Source organism: Parasteatoda tepidariorum, chromosome 1 (assembly GCF_982258835.1).
Source record: "Parasteatoda tepidariorum strain Cologne lab strain chromosome 1, Ptep-v5.0, whole genome shotgun sequence".
In the NCBI taxonomy this organism is placed as follows: domain Eukaryota; kingdom Metazoa; phylum Arthropoda; class Arachnida; order Araneae; family Theridiidae; genus Parasteatoda; species Parasteatoda tepidariorum.
Genome location: NC_141755.1, coordinates 97,351,978 through 97,369,476, shown reverse-complemented (window position 1 = coordinate 97,369,476; position 17,499 = coordinate 97,351,978). Strand labels below are relative to the sequence as shown.

General features: G+C 28.0%; 1 protein-coding gene and 1 long non-coding RNA gene across 2 annotated transcripts; both read right to left on the bottom strand.

Moving 5' to 3' along the window:
• Nucleotides 1–353: 353 nt before the first annotated feature.
• On the bottom strand, nt 354–8,014 carry LOC107455885 (uncharacterized). The gene is made up of 2 exons (XM_016073610.4): nt 7,869–8,014; nt 354–971 (listed from the first exon to the last, which is right to left on the bottom strand). Exons 1-2 carry the CDS (start codon nt 7,881–7,883, stop codon nt 567–569), a joined length of 420 nt encoding a protein of 139 aa, XP_015929096.3. The 5' UTR covers nt 7,884–8,014; the 3' UTR covers nt 354–566.
• Nucleotides 8,015–11,758: 3,744 nt separating this feature from the next.
• Nucleotides 11,759–17,233, bottom strand: LOC107455894 (uncharacterized). Its single transcript, XR_001585637.4, has 3 exons — nt 16,570–17,233; nt 15,330–15,592; nt 11,759–11,891 (listed from the first exon to the last, which is right to left on the bottom strand). It is a non-coding gene; the product is annotated as an uncharacterized LOC107455894 (long non-coding RNA).
• Between the last annotated feature and the right edge of the window lie 266 nt (nt 17,234–17,499).

Below are 17,499 nucleotides of genomic sequence, written 5' to 3'. Positions count from 1 at the left end.
ATAAACGAGTGTGAAGTATGGTGTGGCATAAGTCGAATTCTTGGCCATAGATGGCGCCACTGGAAAACAAGAACAATCGCACCCCCTGCCTAAACAGGCATAAGCCAACAACAACAACTTCATTTACCGACCAGCTGAAAATATATCAATGATCATCAATCTGCTACCAGAAGCATCCAATTGGAATGTGTTTCACTTCAAACTAAAATAATGTAAATTACTGGTTACACTACAATGTTACGGTAATTGAAAGCATGATGAAAGTGAAGAGTAACTGGGACATCAATGATATGATAGAATGTTTCCTCCCTTCCTTGAAATAAATGTTTTTTTTAAAGAAGAGTAAGTCTATAAAAGAAAATGATATTTTAATGATAAAACTTTAAAAAATGTGATTAAAAACATCTAAAATACATGCAGTAAACATTATTTTCATGTTGCGTTGTTTTGATGTTAAATTATGGTATTGTAAATAAAAAATTACAAATGTTTTTGCGGAACAACATCATGAAATATTTTAAACAAAGTATTTAAAGAAAACATTTTATCCTTTGAATTATTTTGTATTAGTCTATGTAATTACTTCCATAACGTCTAAAGAAGTATTCTCGGTATCTGTTATAAGCTTCATTTCTATTTGATTCTACTCCACGAGCAGGAACAACAGAAACTGGTCTACTTGGTACGAAATATCCTGGTCTTGAGTAATCGTTATTGATTCCGAAGTTATTTTCGAGGTATCGGGGATCTTCCTCTAATGGACCTTTATAGTTGTAAGCATCCCAGAATTGTTCCCAAATTGGATGATTCTGTGGGTAATGAGGATTGTTTGAAGAAAAAGTGTACAGTATACGATCCTCATCATAAGGTCTTCTCCGAGGGTAACTGTCTTCATATTGTTGGTAATAGTGATTCATACCTGTTACTTGTCTTGAAAGTGAAGCTACCACAATAAGGAGTACAATTGTTACCTAGATAGAAAAAAATATTAATATATATGTTGTACTATACTCTTAAAATTAATTAATAAATTAAAATTCATAATAATGAATAATGAAAATTAATAGTTAATGAAAAGAAACAAGCATTCCATTTGTTTGGCACATAATTTTCAGTAGTTAAAATTAAGATTACTTTTACCTAAAATGCAATAAGTATTAAAATATTTTACAATAAGTATTAAAATTAGAATATTATTATTTTACTACATATTATTATAAAATACGTTATTAAATACATTAAAATATTATTATAAAATACATTATTATTTTACAATAAGTATTAAAAAACGAAATTAGATATCGAAAAACGGAATACAGTAAGTTGTAGGGAGAAACATTTCTGTTAAAATTACTACATTGTATGGTATGACATTTCTGGTAAAGAAAAACCCATAGATTTAAGAAAAACGAAATATACGGTAATTAAACTGGTCATTTGGTAATTTTTCCGTCCATATGGTAACGGTTTACCGCAAAATCTGGTTTTCTAAATTATAGTTCTTATTACCACACATTTAGAAATAAAAACTAAAAACTGAATTTAACTAAATAAATGGTTTTAATGTCATGTTCTAAGGTATCATGATAAATTACCAAATTTTACCATATTACATATATTTATCACACATGATGAAACCACATTTTATTGTTAAATTTAAGAAAATAATCACCAAAGCACTTCGGTAAAAATTACCGAGCTTTTTGGTGTCCCCATAGATCCAGAAACACAGTAAATTTTACCATATTCAGGTAGTTTTGACCATACCTTTTTTCTCAGAGTGGGTCACTTTTCACATATTTTCGATAAATGAGCAATCATTTAAAAAATTATTTGAAGAAGATAGAAATGTACGTTTTCTGAGCTACGTTTTGAAAACGAGGTATTTATTCTAACCAAGTTTAAAACTTAGTTACAAAGTTCGTCAGCATTTGTAAACTGAGAAAACTGCGAAACATTTTTAAAATAATCACAGTTTGCAGAAATTATATGCTGCAGTCTCAGAACAAAGTTTACTGACTTATTTATGCCCATGTAAATATTTAAATTGAAATGACCTGACATGCAGTCAGAGGTGTCATCTGTTGACGTACTTCGCAAGTAATACTTAAACTTGGTTAGAATAAGCTACTTAGTTTCCTTAGTGGAAAGCAGTAACCGCAGTTTACATGCAGGCAATAAAATGTTTCTTTAAAATGTGCTATTCTGTTATTTAACATAAACTTCCGTCTCTTCAGAGCTTCAGGGTTTCTGCTACTGGGTTTCTTAACTATATTTGCTCAATCGACAAATTATTATGCAAGCTGATTACTCTCTTCTTAAAATAGAAAATTTTTAAGAAAAAAAGGGCATTGTTTGTTTATATATAATCTAGTCTGATTTTAAATTAAGAGCTGAATGAAAAAATGAATGCTTTGTTTCATGATAGCATTTATGAAGTTAAAAAAAAGAGTACTTATTTACATTTATGTAAATTTTAATTCGAAAGAAACAATTCTTGCATGTTTTTTAAGCATTTCAGAATATTTCTTTAAAAAAAAAAACAGCATTAAGCACTTAAATTGTTGATTTTAAGTTTTAAGTTTTAGAACTAGTCGAAAATTTAAAATATTTGTTATTATCTATTAATGATATTGACTGATTACACAGCAGAACAATTTTTTGTTTTGTTTTTCTGTTGCATGAGCTTTTTCTAATTCAACTTAGATAAATTCGTATCTCTTATTTAAAATCTGCAATTGGTTTCTCTAGCCAAATTACAGTTTCTTTAATTTTTCAGACAGACTCCTTAATTTTTCAATTTTTTACAGTTTCTTTAATTACAGTTTATTTGCAGAAATGCTGCAGATCTATTTCACTGTAATTGTACTAATAGAATATTGTTTATGGTGCTGTTGTTTCAGTTAATTTTGTAACTGAATCATTTTTCTATTCCTACATGGAAGAAGAACTATTCCTTATTCCTCATTTTTAAGCTTAATTCTAATTTTTATGCTTTGGAAATTTTTAGCTTATAATCATAGCAAATTTTTCTTCTCCCATAATTTCGAATGTTTTTTAAGTTATAAAACAACAATGGTAACAAAAACCACAATCTAGAAACACAATTTTTATAAATATTATATTCAATAACCAAACTATTAAACGCTGCATTTTTATAATTTTGTATTCAAAATTTTTTTTCATTCCTTCATAAAAAAAGTACTACGTATTACTCAAAAATGTTTAACAATGGAGCGGTTTTTCTCTAGCATGATTTCTCTTAAAGTTACCAAAATGAAATAATAACGGAAACACAAAAAATTAAGGATGCAATTTTGAAATAGCAATATTGAATAACAAAATGGAATAGCGCTGTATTTTTTATTAATTTTGTATTCGAGTCTTTTTTTAATTCCTTCATAGAAAAATAACTATGTATTACTAAAAAATCTGTAACAATGGAGATGTTTTTCTCTAGCATGATTTCTATTTAAGTTACTAAAATGAAATAGTAACAGAAACACAAAAAATTAGAGATGCAATTTTGAAAACGCAATATTTAATAACAAAATAGAATAGTACTATATTTTCATAAATTTTTGAAATTGATTTTTTTAAATTCCTCCATCAAAGAAGAACTATTGATTACTCCTTAAAGTTTAATTCCATAACATTTAACAAGTATGTTTTTTTTTATTGAATAATTACTTCACATAATAATGAGTATTAGGTAATCAAATGGACGCCCGGTGGCTGAGCGGTAGCGCTTCGCGCTGTCGTGCCACAGGTCCTTGGTTCGACCCTTGGGCCGGGCAAGGCCGACTCAGCCTTTCATCCCTTCAGTGGGTCGATAAAATGAGTACCAAGCATGCTTGGGAACTAACACTGGGGGTTTCGCGTTCGGCTGACCACCTGACCGGAACATATGCTCCTGCACCCCAGAGCCCAAGGTCAAGAAAACTGAGATGGGCACAGTCGGCCTTGGCCCTCTTAATGGGCTGTCGCGCCACTGAGTTAGTTAGTTAGTTAGTTAGGTAATCAAATGACAATATTAACAGAGTGGCATAAAAATTTGTAAAAGCAATATACTTTCTATTTTCTTTTCCTTTTCTTTTTTTAAAATCTTTTATGATTTTTGGCTTATATCTTTTGAAAAATGTTATAGAATGCATGAATTGTTTAACTATGTAATAATAAAATAATCATCTTTGAAAAATTCACATTGTTAATCACAATAAAATATTAATAACTTCCTACCATTAGAGTGATTAAATTTTTTATTATCTCATGAATATTATTAATTTATGATCCTGAGATTATATGTCTTATTATTGTGAAATAAGATATAAGCCAACGTATTTTGTATCAAATGACAAATTATTTTACAACACATCACTCATTTCTATTTATTTACAATTTCTAAAGGACTGCTTGTGGAGATTAGGAAATAATATCAGTAGAAATTTTTTGATGAATGAATGCTGTATTAATTAACTGTATTTCAGGAAGAAACAAAAAGAGCTAAATAATTTCCTTCCTTAAAGTTTCTTATTTCTTAAGCTTAAACTAAGCATACTGATATTTCCAAGTTAATTAAATATTTTTATATTCTTTAAAGTAAGTTTTAAATAATATCTTCTGTGACATATTTTGTTATTAAATTTTCGGTATTTCCCAATTTACTTCTAAAAAGTCATTTAAAAATTCTGCATTTCTATTATTAACTGCACTGCAAGGAAAGAGCGGCACTCATTTAAAATACAACCATGCAATGTATTTTTTAAATTTTAGATTTTACAAATTTCGTTTCTGCAAATTTCGAAATTCAAAGCTTTTTATAGATTGCCTTCATCCATATAAAAATTATTTTACAAGACTTTATGTGAAGCAGACGTGTTTTTCTTTAAAATTAGTTAAACTAATACTAGATATGTAGCGTTTGTAAATATAAAATACTCTAATTGTAAGAGTTACTGAGTTATTATTTGAGTTATTATTTTGACAATTTAATGATTGAAGTTTTTTCAAAATCATTACGAGTAGAAATTTATGAATGTTTTTTTCATCAATATAAATCCGGATTATTTATTCGAAAACTAAATATGGATACTTTTTATATGGAGGTAAAAACCTTTTCTTCAAATTATAAATAACTTACTCACTTGCTCTCCATGTCGAAATATTTTATCAAAACATTCTAGAAAGATAGATTCTTCGAGTTGTTATTTTAGCAACATAATGATTGAAGTTTTTTTCTTACAAAACCTCTACTAGTATGAATATTTTTAATCTCTATGAATATTTTTTTAATCTCTATGAATATTTTTGAAACAATGTATGAACTAGGATCACTTATTCGGAAATTAAATAATGAATACTTTTTATATGAAGCTAAAATCCATTTCTTCAAATTATACATAACTTACTCACTCTCAGTCCATGTCAAAATATTTTATTAAAGCATTCTAGAAAGATAGATCATTCGAGTTCTTATTTTAGCAACATAATGATTGAAGTTTTTTTGCGAAACATCTACTAGTATGAATATTTTTAATCTCTATGAATATTTTTTTTAATCATTATGAATATTTTTGAAACAATGTATAAACTAGGATCACTTAATCGGAAATTAAATAATGAATATTTTTTTGCATGACTCTCGAAACCGTTTCTTCAAATTATGCACAACTTACTCACTTGCTGTTCATGCCAAAATATTTCATCAACACTTTCAAGAAAGATATATCCTTTGAGTTATTATTTTATTACCACAATGATTGAAGTTTTCTTTTTTTTCTTCAAAATCACTACGAGTAGAAATTTATGAATATTTCTTAAACAATATAAATTAGGATTATTTATTCGAAAACTAATTATAGATATTTTTTATATGAAGCGAAAAATCATTTCTTCAAATTATACATAACTTACTCACTCGCTGTCCATGTCAAAATATTTTATCAACAATTTCAAGAAAGATATATCCCTTGAGTTATTATTTTATGACCATAATGATTTAATTGTTTCTTCAAAATCACTACGAGTAGAAATTTATGAATATTTTATGAGCAATATAAACTAGGATTATTTATTCGAAAACTGATTATGGATATTTTTTCATGTGAAGCTAAAAACCATTTCCTCAAATTATACATAACTTACTCACTCGCTGTCCATGTCAAAATATTTTATCAACAATTTCAAAAAAGATATATCCCTTGAGTTATTATTTTATGACCATAATGATTTAATTGTTTCTTCAAAATCACTACGAGTAGAAATTTATGAATATTTTTTGAACAATATAAACTAGGATTATTTATTCGAAAACTGATTATGGATATTTTTTCATGTGAAGCTAAAAACCATTTCTTCAAATTATACATAACTTACTCACTCGCTGTCCATGTCAAAATATTTTATCAACAATTTCAAGAGAGATATATCCCTTGAGTTATTATTTTATGACCATAATGATTTAATTGTTTCTTCAAAATGACTACGAGTAGAAATTTATGAATATTTTTTGAACAATATAAACTAGGATTATTTATTCGAAAACTGATTATGGATATTTTTTCATGTGAAGCTAAAAACCATTTCTTCAAATTATACATAACTTACTCGCTGTCCATGTCAAAATATTTTATCAACAATTTCAAGAAAGATATATCCCTTGAGTTATTATTTTATGACCATAATGATTTAATTGTTTCTTCAAAATGACTACGAGTAGAAATTTATGAATATTTTTTGAACAATATAAACTAGGATTATTTATTCGAAAACTGATTATGGATATTTGTTTATGTGAAGCTAAAAACCATTTCTTCAAATTATACATAACTTACTCACTCGCTGTCCATGTCAAAATATTTTATCAAAACATTCTAGAAAGATAGATCCTTCGAGTTCTTATTTTAGCAACATAATGATTAAAGTTTTTTTGCAAAATCTCTGCTATTATGAATATTTTTAATCTCTATGAATATTTTTGTAATCTCTATTAATATCTTTAAGCAATGTATAAACTAGGATCACTTATTCGGGAATTAAATAATGAATATATCTTTACATGACGCTCAAAGCTGTTTCTTCAAATTATGCATAACTTAATCACTTGCTGTTCATGCCAAAATATTTTATCAACACTTTCAAGAAAGATATATCCTTTGAGTTATTATTTTATTACCGCAATGATTGAAGTTTTCTTTTTTTTTTTCAAAATCACTACGAGTAGAAATTTATGAATATTTTTAATGTCTATGAATATTTTTTTAATCTTTATGAATATTTTTAAGCAATGTATAAACTAGGATCACTTATTCGGAAATTAAATAATGAATACTTTTTATATGAAGCTAAAATCCATTTCTTCAAATTATACATAAACTTACTCACTCTCTGACAATGTCAAAATATTTTATTAAAACATTCTAGAAAGATAGATCATTCGAGTTCTTATTTTAGCAACATAATGATTGAAGTTTTTATGCAAAACCTCTGCTAGTATGAATATTTTTAATGTCTATGAATATTTTTTTAATCTTTATGAATATTTTTAAGCAATGTATAAACTAGGATCACTTATTCGGAAATTAAATAATGAATACTTTTTATATGAAGCTAAAATCCATTTCTTCAAATTATACATAAACTTACTCACTCGCTGTACATGTCAAAATATTTTATCAAAACATTCAAGAAAGATAGATCATTCGAGTTCTTATTTTAGCAACATAATGATTGAAGTTTTTATTTCAAAGTCACTACGAGTAGAAATTTATGAATATTTTTTAAACAATATAAATTAGAATTATTTATTCGAAAGCTAATTAGGGATATTTTTTATATGAAGCCAAAAATTCAAATTATACATAACTTACCCATTTGCTGTCCATGTCAAAACGCTTTTTCAAATTATGTCTAAAAACCAGCTTTTTCCCCAAAAACAAGACAATGAGGAAACCACAGCACTCGCAATCCCTGATATAAGCACGCCTTTCCTCAAGATTGGTTTGTCCTTTCTACAAATTGAAGATCAAGGGTCGTGTATTGTAACAATGTCGTATAATGAGCTTAATGACATCTGCACAAACCATTCGAATCGATAAAGAATGAAAAAAAAATTACAGTGTTTTGCATTTGGGACAGGAACTGGGCAAGGTGAGAAAAAAAAGGGAAACGATAGCTGTTTGTTTTCGTAGATTACTATTTCTGATGTGCTCAATAAAAGTTTCGCAAAAGTACCATACGATCTCATGCCGCAACCACCTTCGGTAAATATGGATTTTTGGAATGCAATTCTTTAAGGTGGAGTTTGGCGACACTGACCCGAAGGTCGCCATATGTTTCAACAAAACAAAAGAAGTATTTTTAAAGACGAAAACTGTATATTCCCGATAAAGGCATTGTAGAGTCATGGATAAGAAATTATTTCAAATTTTTGGCCAAGTATATTAAAAAACCATATTTTATTTTTAAACACTAATTAGACCCTTTTTCATACCTATTATTGCGCATTTTATTCTGATACTAGTCTGCAATGCAGCATGAAATATATGTTAGTTTAATCTTGATATTTAAAACAGATCATAATAAGACTACACGGCTAAAAAAAATTTTCAGTGCCTTTAGTCACATTTTTTATTTACTTTTTCACTATTATAGTCTTTTTTTTAGTTATTTATTCATTTTTTGCTTGTTTGTTTACGAAAAACACATATTTTCAGGCGCATTATAATCAATTTTGGCTTTATTGCAAAAATATATCTCTAAAAAAGAAGCACATTTTTAGTAATATTCTTTCAAACAATTGTTATTTTGTCACATTTATGCAATTTTTTTAATAACTTATAATTTAGAAGATTACTACAGTTCTGCACTTAAAAAAGTATTTAGTTTATTTCAACACCAAAAATAGCTACAACTATACACCACAATTTTTAGCAGTGCGGGATCGTTTATAATACACCAAATTTAAACTACATTCATTAACGCAGCTAGAAAAAAATTTCTGAGTGGAAATTTATAATTGCAGCTTTTAATATTCATACTTTTTAAGTACACGGTATACACAATAGTGAAATTTCAAGGAATAAACTACTTTTAAATCAAATTATTGAATAAAATCCATAAACTAATGTGCAGAAGAGAGGGATTTACAATGTAAAAATTATCAAATTACGGTAAATGTACCACAATTTTTACAATAATAATTACCATAAAACCACATAGTCACTCTAATTAAATAAATACGTATTACTGTAAAAATTACGGTACAACTTTTATGGCTAATATAGATTTTACCGGTAAAACTTATTTTACTGATGATGCACTCAAAGTGCCGGTACTTTATACCGTAATTTGATCTGAAATTATTTACAGTGTAATATGGACTCAGTATTTACCGTGTAACGGTTTACTGAGTATCGTTTTGAGCATAATTAGTATTTTTTTTTAAAATTAAAATTATAATATTTTTAATATTCATTTTGAACTGTAACTAACTTAATTGTTAAAACTTTTTAAAATATTTTTCGACTTTATGTTTTTTTAATAATTAAAACTTTTTTCACTTTCGGATAATTTTAAAAATTGCACTCTTTATAATATTTGTTTCACAATTCCTAATTCATGGTTCAGTTACTTGGCACATCGAGCACTAGGAACATTTGCAAATTCTTTTTAATACTGTAAGATTGACGAGAGAAACTTTTGAATTGTTTTCAATTTCTCATTACACTGGAACAGTTTCTTAGGAATCAAATATCTTTTCTGATCAAACAGTAATTAAATTAATTTTTGAGGAAGATTTCTGGAGGAGTTTGAATCCTCAAAATCCCTCTTAGCTGCGCACACTGACTACATTACAGTCCAAAGATTAGAAAATCATGTAGGTATGTAGGACTAGAAGACAAAGCAAGAAACAAAATTCACTTGTGTAAATCCGTAGATAGTGCAAAAAAAAAAAAAAAAAAAATATATTTGAATGTAGCATATATTACAGCTCTCCTCTTTTCTTCTTCTTTTTCTTCTTTTTTTTTCTTTTTCTTCTATATATAGAAAGAACTAGTATATTTCTGCGAAAGTTTCAAAGAGGAGGTATTTTCAGATGAAATATCGATTATACTGCCTTTAACTTAAAATACATTATGTATTTAGGTTAAAGGAAAAAAAATGCTATAAGCTGACATTATAACAAAACTGAGAAATTGTAGACAACATCACTAAGGAACTATAAAGTTTTCTATGTGCACCCAGGAAAGGTACAAAGTAAACATGAGAAATTTGACCATTCTTATCATCTTTTTTTATGTTTAAACATTCATTTCAAAATCAAGAAGAATCGAAATCAAGAAAAAATCGAAATCAAGAAAAAATCGAAATCAAGAAAAAACCAAAATCAAGAAAAAATAAAAATCAAGGAAAAATTAAGAAGAAGTACCTGAACCCTGAGTGCCGGTACTTTTTACCGAAATTCTTTGCAGTGTAAGAAGGTTTTACTCAATTTGTACATTCTTAAGAATATTTAATAAAAAGGCTAGTTTATAATTCAGATGAAAAGCTAAACAAATGACAAACGTTATAAATTATCAAATGTCAATTTGGAAAATGCAGTATGCTCATAATTTTATGTTAATGTTGCATTTTTAATTGATTGGTAATTTGATTTTTGTAAAAAGTGTGTCAATGCTTTCATATTTCCTGTACTTCTTGATCACGATCAGCATCATGAAATTCGACAACTATTATTATTTATTTTTTCTCTGAGCTACTGATTTAAATCCATTTGGGTAACGCAAGCAAAATTTGAGCGAAATCGGCTGAATAGTTCTTGAGAAATCGAATTTTCAAAAAGTCCCATAGTTAGAATTCAATTTCCCAGGAACTATTCAACCAATTTGGCTCAAATTTTGCATTTTGCAATGCAAAATTACATGTTTTAAAATGATGTAAAAAATCCATACCTTACAATTCAAAATTTCTTCGACCATTATAAAATAAAATAATAAAGAATAATAAGCATTTTATTAAAAGTTATTTTCTGCACGGAATTATCATTGGATTAACAAATTTTATAATTGTGCGTAAAAGTTTTTCAATTCACTTAAAATGTTCTCGAGATATGGCGAAGTAAGTAAAAAGTAAAACTGACCGAACTTTGAATCGCTCTCCTGACCAAACTATCGGGACCACATTTCCAGAGATTACAGCTTCTCTCTATATTTTGGGGATTGGAAATCCGAATTCACAGCGGAAAAAAAGAAAAAAAAAGGTATGTTTATTAAGAAAAGTACGTTTTAGTGTCTGATTTCGTGACTTAAAGTATCGTCTGCACTAATTAATTAACATATCTGAGGATACCCTCTCGAACCATTAAGATTGAGTCCTAGAACATAAAGATCCCATCAATAGATCAAAAGTTATTCAGAGTGATCCGTTTTTGTTTCGGTGCATTGATTCATCATATTTAGTTTTTTTCTCCTTGAAAAAAAGAAGAGAAAAATTAGATTTTTATTATTGGTACAAAAAATTTCTTTTAGAAATGTAATTCTAAATATGTAAAAAAAAGGTGGTCTACATGTTTGAAAATAATATTTAAATTAAAAATAAATAAAAATTAACTAAGTTCAGAGCTTGCAATAACCTGCCTACAGTATCAACAAAATGTAATTTAGTGAACTCAGCATAGTGTGATAAAAAAACATGTTACGGTATTATTAAACATAGGAAACAATCAATTCAGCGTCCAATTTTGAAACAAACAGATGTTTTAGAAAACAATTTATTTACATTTCTTAAATTAAAACAACTGACGACACAACTAAACACAGAACATAAAGCTTCTGGGAAATCCCTGATTTATCCGGATATTTGGCAGTTCTTTGACAAGGAATCAGCTTTATCTGTAAAAGAACGAAAATGGGAAATATTAGACTTATATTAGATTAATATTTCATTATTAATCATTTTGTATCCACAAACAAAGAAAAAATTAATAACTATAACTAATTTTTGCTCTAATGATCGAATTTCACGACTAAAATAATATCTAAATAGTTTTTCTTACTTATGCTAAATAATCAGTACATTCAATTGATGATTATAAAAGCTGCCAAATAAAATTTAGGAAAAGAATTCTAGTAAAATTACCATGATGTATTTAATGGTATTACTGGTATTAAAAAAAACATAGTTCTAGTTATAAGAGCCAAAATATACGATATATAAGCATTCGTATAAGTAATACGATATATAAGCATTCATTTGGTAATTTTTCCCTTCATATGGTAATGTTTTACCGAAAATTCTGCTTTACAAAATTAGTTTTTTTATCACATATTTAGTAAAAAGTACAAAACTCAGAAGAAAATTTTAAAAAAGTAAATTAAATGGTAAATTAAAATAATTAAAGAAGTAAATTAAATGGCTTTTGCGCCATGCTCTAAGGGAGTGTTTCCCAAACTTATGACTTTTGTGCACCCTTTCTAAATTTTTCGTAACGCTGTGTACCACTAATAAAAGAATGAATGTATTTTTTACCATAAAAAAATTGCGCACAAGTTAAAAATCACAACTGGCTGTTGACACCACTAATTATTAACAGCTAATTCTGCAAAAAATAGCCAATAGAAAAATACGTAATCGTAAATTTTCATAGCTAGCTTTGTTTTCAAATAAATTTTTTGCAATTTTCGTTTGTTGCAAGATATTTCGCATAAGAACGCGTACCCCCGCTGAACTGTTCCCGTACCCCTGGGGGTACGCGTACCACACTTTGGGAAACACTGCTTCAAGGTATTATGATAAAAATTGCCAAATTTATCACATATTATAAAACTATATTTTATTGTTAATCCCACCAAAATCATTAGCAAAGCATTTCAGTAAAAATTTGAGCTTTTTGGCGAACCTATGGAACCAAAAATACTGTTAATACTGTAAAGTACAGATTTTATAATGAATACTCTTTCTTTCTAACATATTCTCAAAATAAGGGAGGGTGGGTAGTCTCACTTTTGGAAACTTGGTCGGAACAGTTTTAGTAGGTAAAATGTTTGAAAACTTGATTTCAACATTTCTGATTTTTTGCCATATCTCTCTACAACTTATTGCGTGAATAGAAAATTTATTTTCTAAACAATTATGGAGCTTGTTTGCCCAAAAATAATTTAGAGCAAAAAATAATTTGTAATAATTATAAATTAGTTTTAAAGTTATTTTAATGATTATGCTTAACACTGTAAAAAAATTTGCGTGTATCTTTACATTAAAAATGGTGGCAACTATTTTATTTCACCAGAGCAGTTCTGAGACACAAGTTATATTCCTTTACACAACTTGATGCAAACTAGTTACCACCATATTTTGGTGTTTAGACATACAATTATTTTAAATTGTGTTTTTACGAGACATATTTTGACAGTTATTTTTACTAGAAATAAGAATCATTAATTTAGGATGCATATATGCACTAATTCTTAAAATAGAATTAGTTTGTAAATCAAATATACGCATAGTACAGAAAGAATATTAAGATGAATTCGAAAAGGCTAAACAGAACAGGAGTGAATAGTAACTATAAAAGTATTTCAGTTTGCTTAATAAAATTGTACTTTTTACGTAATTTAAAACATTCATACATAAAATGTGTGAGGGGGAACTTTTGTTTCCGTCAATCTATAGCAATGTGAAAACATCGCTGATTTCACACTAGCCTACCAGATTGAAAAAAATCTACAAATGATACTAAACGTTTGCTAAATTTAATGTTCGGAAGTGAAAAGATTTAACGTATGGTGTGAATGCGCGTGACTTGGTGAAAATATTTTCCATTATAAACGTTTTGGATTTAACTAAACCCTGTTGTATATGAAAGCTCGATTTGGTGGTAACTTGAAAAAAAAGTCTTCGTTTACAAAATTTGTTAGGTTGTTCAACATCAAATTCAAAGAAATAGCACACCACAGTTTCTACAGTGTAGAGTAGGTATGCTTTTATATTGTATTTTATAGCTTATCAGATTTTGTATTGCAGAAATTAGGGCTTGAAAAACCACCGTCCGCCCGTCCTCGGCGGTAAAAAATTCCCCACGGACAACGAATTTCTCGAATCCGACGTCCGCGCGAACAGCCATTTTTCCGTCTTGACTTTAGTCGTTTAAATTATTTCATAAAAGAAATAAATTATTTAATAAAAGAAATACTAGGTTATTATTAGTAACATGGTATTTCTTTAATTACTGTATAATGTAATCCTAGTAACTACTAATTCATTGTGCAATTTATATAAATGTTTGTAATAAATAAGAGAAAATTGTATTTTTATTTATTTAGATGCTACGGGTTAGTTTCAAAGGAGGACGGGTACATTGTTGGACAAGCCGTCTTCGGGAACGTGTAAAATTTCTGAGCTTTTTCAAGCCCTGGCTGAAATGTTATTTGATTTCAAAGGCAAATTTTTGTGCATTATCAAACATTTGAATTAAATCACTTGAATCAGTCTTAAAAATATGCACGGTCCTTCTTCACTGTGTAATAACTCTCGGGGAGAGAGATTTTACAAGTTATTCATTTTTCAAAGCTTAGTAATCTTCAATATACACCATGGCGAAAAGTAATCAGACGTATTGCACTCCAGATAGTTGGAAGAAATCGGAATGTTGATTTAACGATAAAATCCAAACAATGATTCAAGTGGTTAAAAAATGACTATAACTAGCATTGTCATCAGGCCCATAACCGATAGGGGTTTAAAGTACTCTAGTGTATTGGAAAATGACGAAAATTTTGATTGCAAGATTTCTCTTTCATAGACACGAAAGCGAAATGATAAAAACACTACAGTTACAAAATGTTTTACTATTATATTTTCTCCTGGCTGGGTCGAATTTTTCGAAAAATCTGTCTCAAGGTAAAAAAAAAAATTATAGTTTTGTCCTTTGCGGTTAAGTAAATTCTTAAAACTTGTAATAAATCATCCTAATAAGTATTAAAATAAATGATAAAAGCTATATCATCATTATAAACCAATTCCAAAATAGGCAGTTATAAATGCACTAAAATCTAGAAATAAATTTGATTTTTTCTTCTGCATTTGCGATTAGGTTAAACTTTAAAACGAAATAACAATATTAAATTAGAGAAAATCACAACAAAATAAATTACGGAAGACATACCTTCGAACAAACCAATGCTAGATAAGCAGTTAGAAACGTGCACCAATTCAGAAATAATTCTAATTTTGTCATTTGCTTTAAGATTAAATTTGCGAAACTTGGTATAATATTTTATCACGAAAATAAGCATAAATCAATAAAGCAAGTACAAAATAAATTAACTTACTCTTTATGATTTCAATAAAGATGAATATCATCATTATGGTGACCGTCCAAGATGTAATGATATACTGAATCATCAAGATGAGAATATACGGGTAATTTGTGGTGGTATCTTTCGTCGTATCTTATGCTAGTTGCAAATCCATGGTCGCCATGACCATAATGGCCATGTCCATGTGTTGGATGAATTTGGACATCAAAATCATGATGCAAAAAGTCGATGCCTGAAGAAACTGCTACACAAAAGCAAGCCGCTAGACAAAGTATCTGAATGAAATGAGTAATCTGTATTAATGCCACATAATCCACTTTTCAGAATTATTTTATAATTGTTTAGTTGCATTTGGACGCAATGATTAAGGGTTATATAGGTTTTTACAATATGGTTCACGCATTGTTCAAATTTAAATTTTCTTTTAATTTTTGTTTTAAGAAATAGAAACTAATGTAATGCACCCGAAGAAAACATTTCTGGTCAAACTTCCACACTGTATGGTAATGAAATTTGTCATACCCCCTCCCCCATAATTCTGGTTAATAAAACTAAAATATGCAGTTTTTAAAACATTCATTTGGTAATTTTACAGTTCATATTGTAATGGTTTACTAGAAATTCTGGTTTTCAAAATTGAATTTTTTATTAACACACATTTTGTAACAAATGCAAAACTGAAAAGTAAATTTAACCGAATATGTGGTCATTATGCTAAGATATTATAATGAAATTATGAAATTTTTTTTTACCAAATTTTATAATTTTTTTGAAACCATATTTTAATGTTAATTTTGCCCGAAAAAAAAATTCCCAAAGACTTCGGTAAAAATTGCAGAGGTTTTTGGTATTTCTATAGAGCCAGAGACTCCTCATCTTTTACCATATCTTGGTAGTTTTGACCATACTTTTTTCTCAGTGCATAATTATATTTTTTAATGCAATGTTTTTCCTCCTTTTCGTGAAAATTTTCAATGGAAATTGACAAATACAATAGGTAATAAGGTGTTCCGTAACTTTAAAACTCTTCAGTCAAATTACAAATGGAAATATCTTTGAAAATTTTGGGATGCTTTTTTACTTTTAAAAAAAATTTAGAATTACAAATTTAATCTTATTACTTTGTTTAAATCTCCCACAATTATGGAAGTGTCTTTAAATAGGAATTATTATTGATGTTCAATTCAAATGCTAGTAATGATTTTTTAATTAAAAAATATATTTTAGATAATGTTTAAACTCATGAACTTACCAAAAAGTTCTGCATTCTAAAAACTTAAACCACCAAATCCCAAATGAAAACAAACACTCGTACTTAGCACTTATATACCAACTGAACAATTGTCCAAAGCACAATTATTCAGAACGATCTAATTTAGAGTAATACACCCTTTTCTCTCCCCCACAAAGACCCTCCCCTTTCTCACCCAGTAGTCCAATACTTCCGAAAAAGAAAAAATCAGGTTATATCATCGCAGGTAAAAGAAAAAAGAAACTAGATTCGTATTGCTTTTGAAGGTCTGTTCGAATCACAAAGGGGGGATCCAGAAACGTTCTGAAAAACCTTCCAATTCCTTTACTTTCTTATCTTAATAGGTCACGCTTCCAACACACGAATAACTTCCAACTCTCACTCACTAATTGATGGAGTTATTATTCTTTTTCAGAAACTTCAATTGTGCGTGATAAAGATTCATTAACTAACAAAAAGATCCATAAGTTAGAATTTGTTGATGGTTTACCTTGTTTATCCACTGTAGCTTGATGGTGGTAAATGTCCAATGAATCCATTGGTCACTTTTTTTTGGTCGGCCACTAATACGCAACTCGTGAGGTTAATCAGGGTTCAATGGAGGTAGCAATTGGTCAAATAATAAAAATGCGACTTAATGGTTTTTTCTATTTTTATCACGTAAATAGCGGCGATAAATGTTTTAATCCTCAAATAGACTAACTATTAAAGGTTTCAGATCCTGTCAGTAATATTTTATTATACGAATATAAAAATAAGACTTTTTTAAAAATTAGATTTCTAAGAAACTGTTAGACCGATTTTGCTTAAATTTCATATTTTGCTGTTTAAAATTATATTCTTTAAAATGATGATAAAAATTGTATACCTTACAACTCAAAACTTTTTTGATAAGTATTAAATTACTTGATAAAAAATAATAAATATATA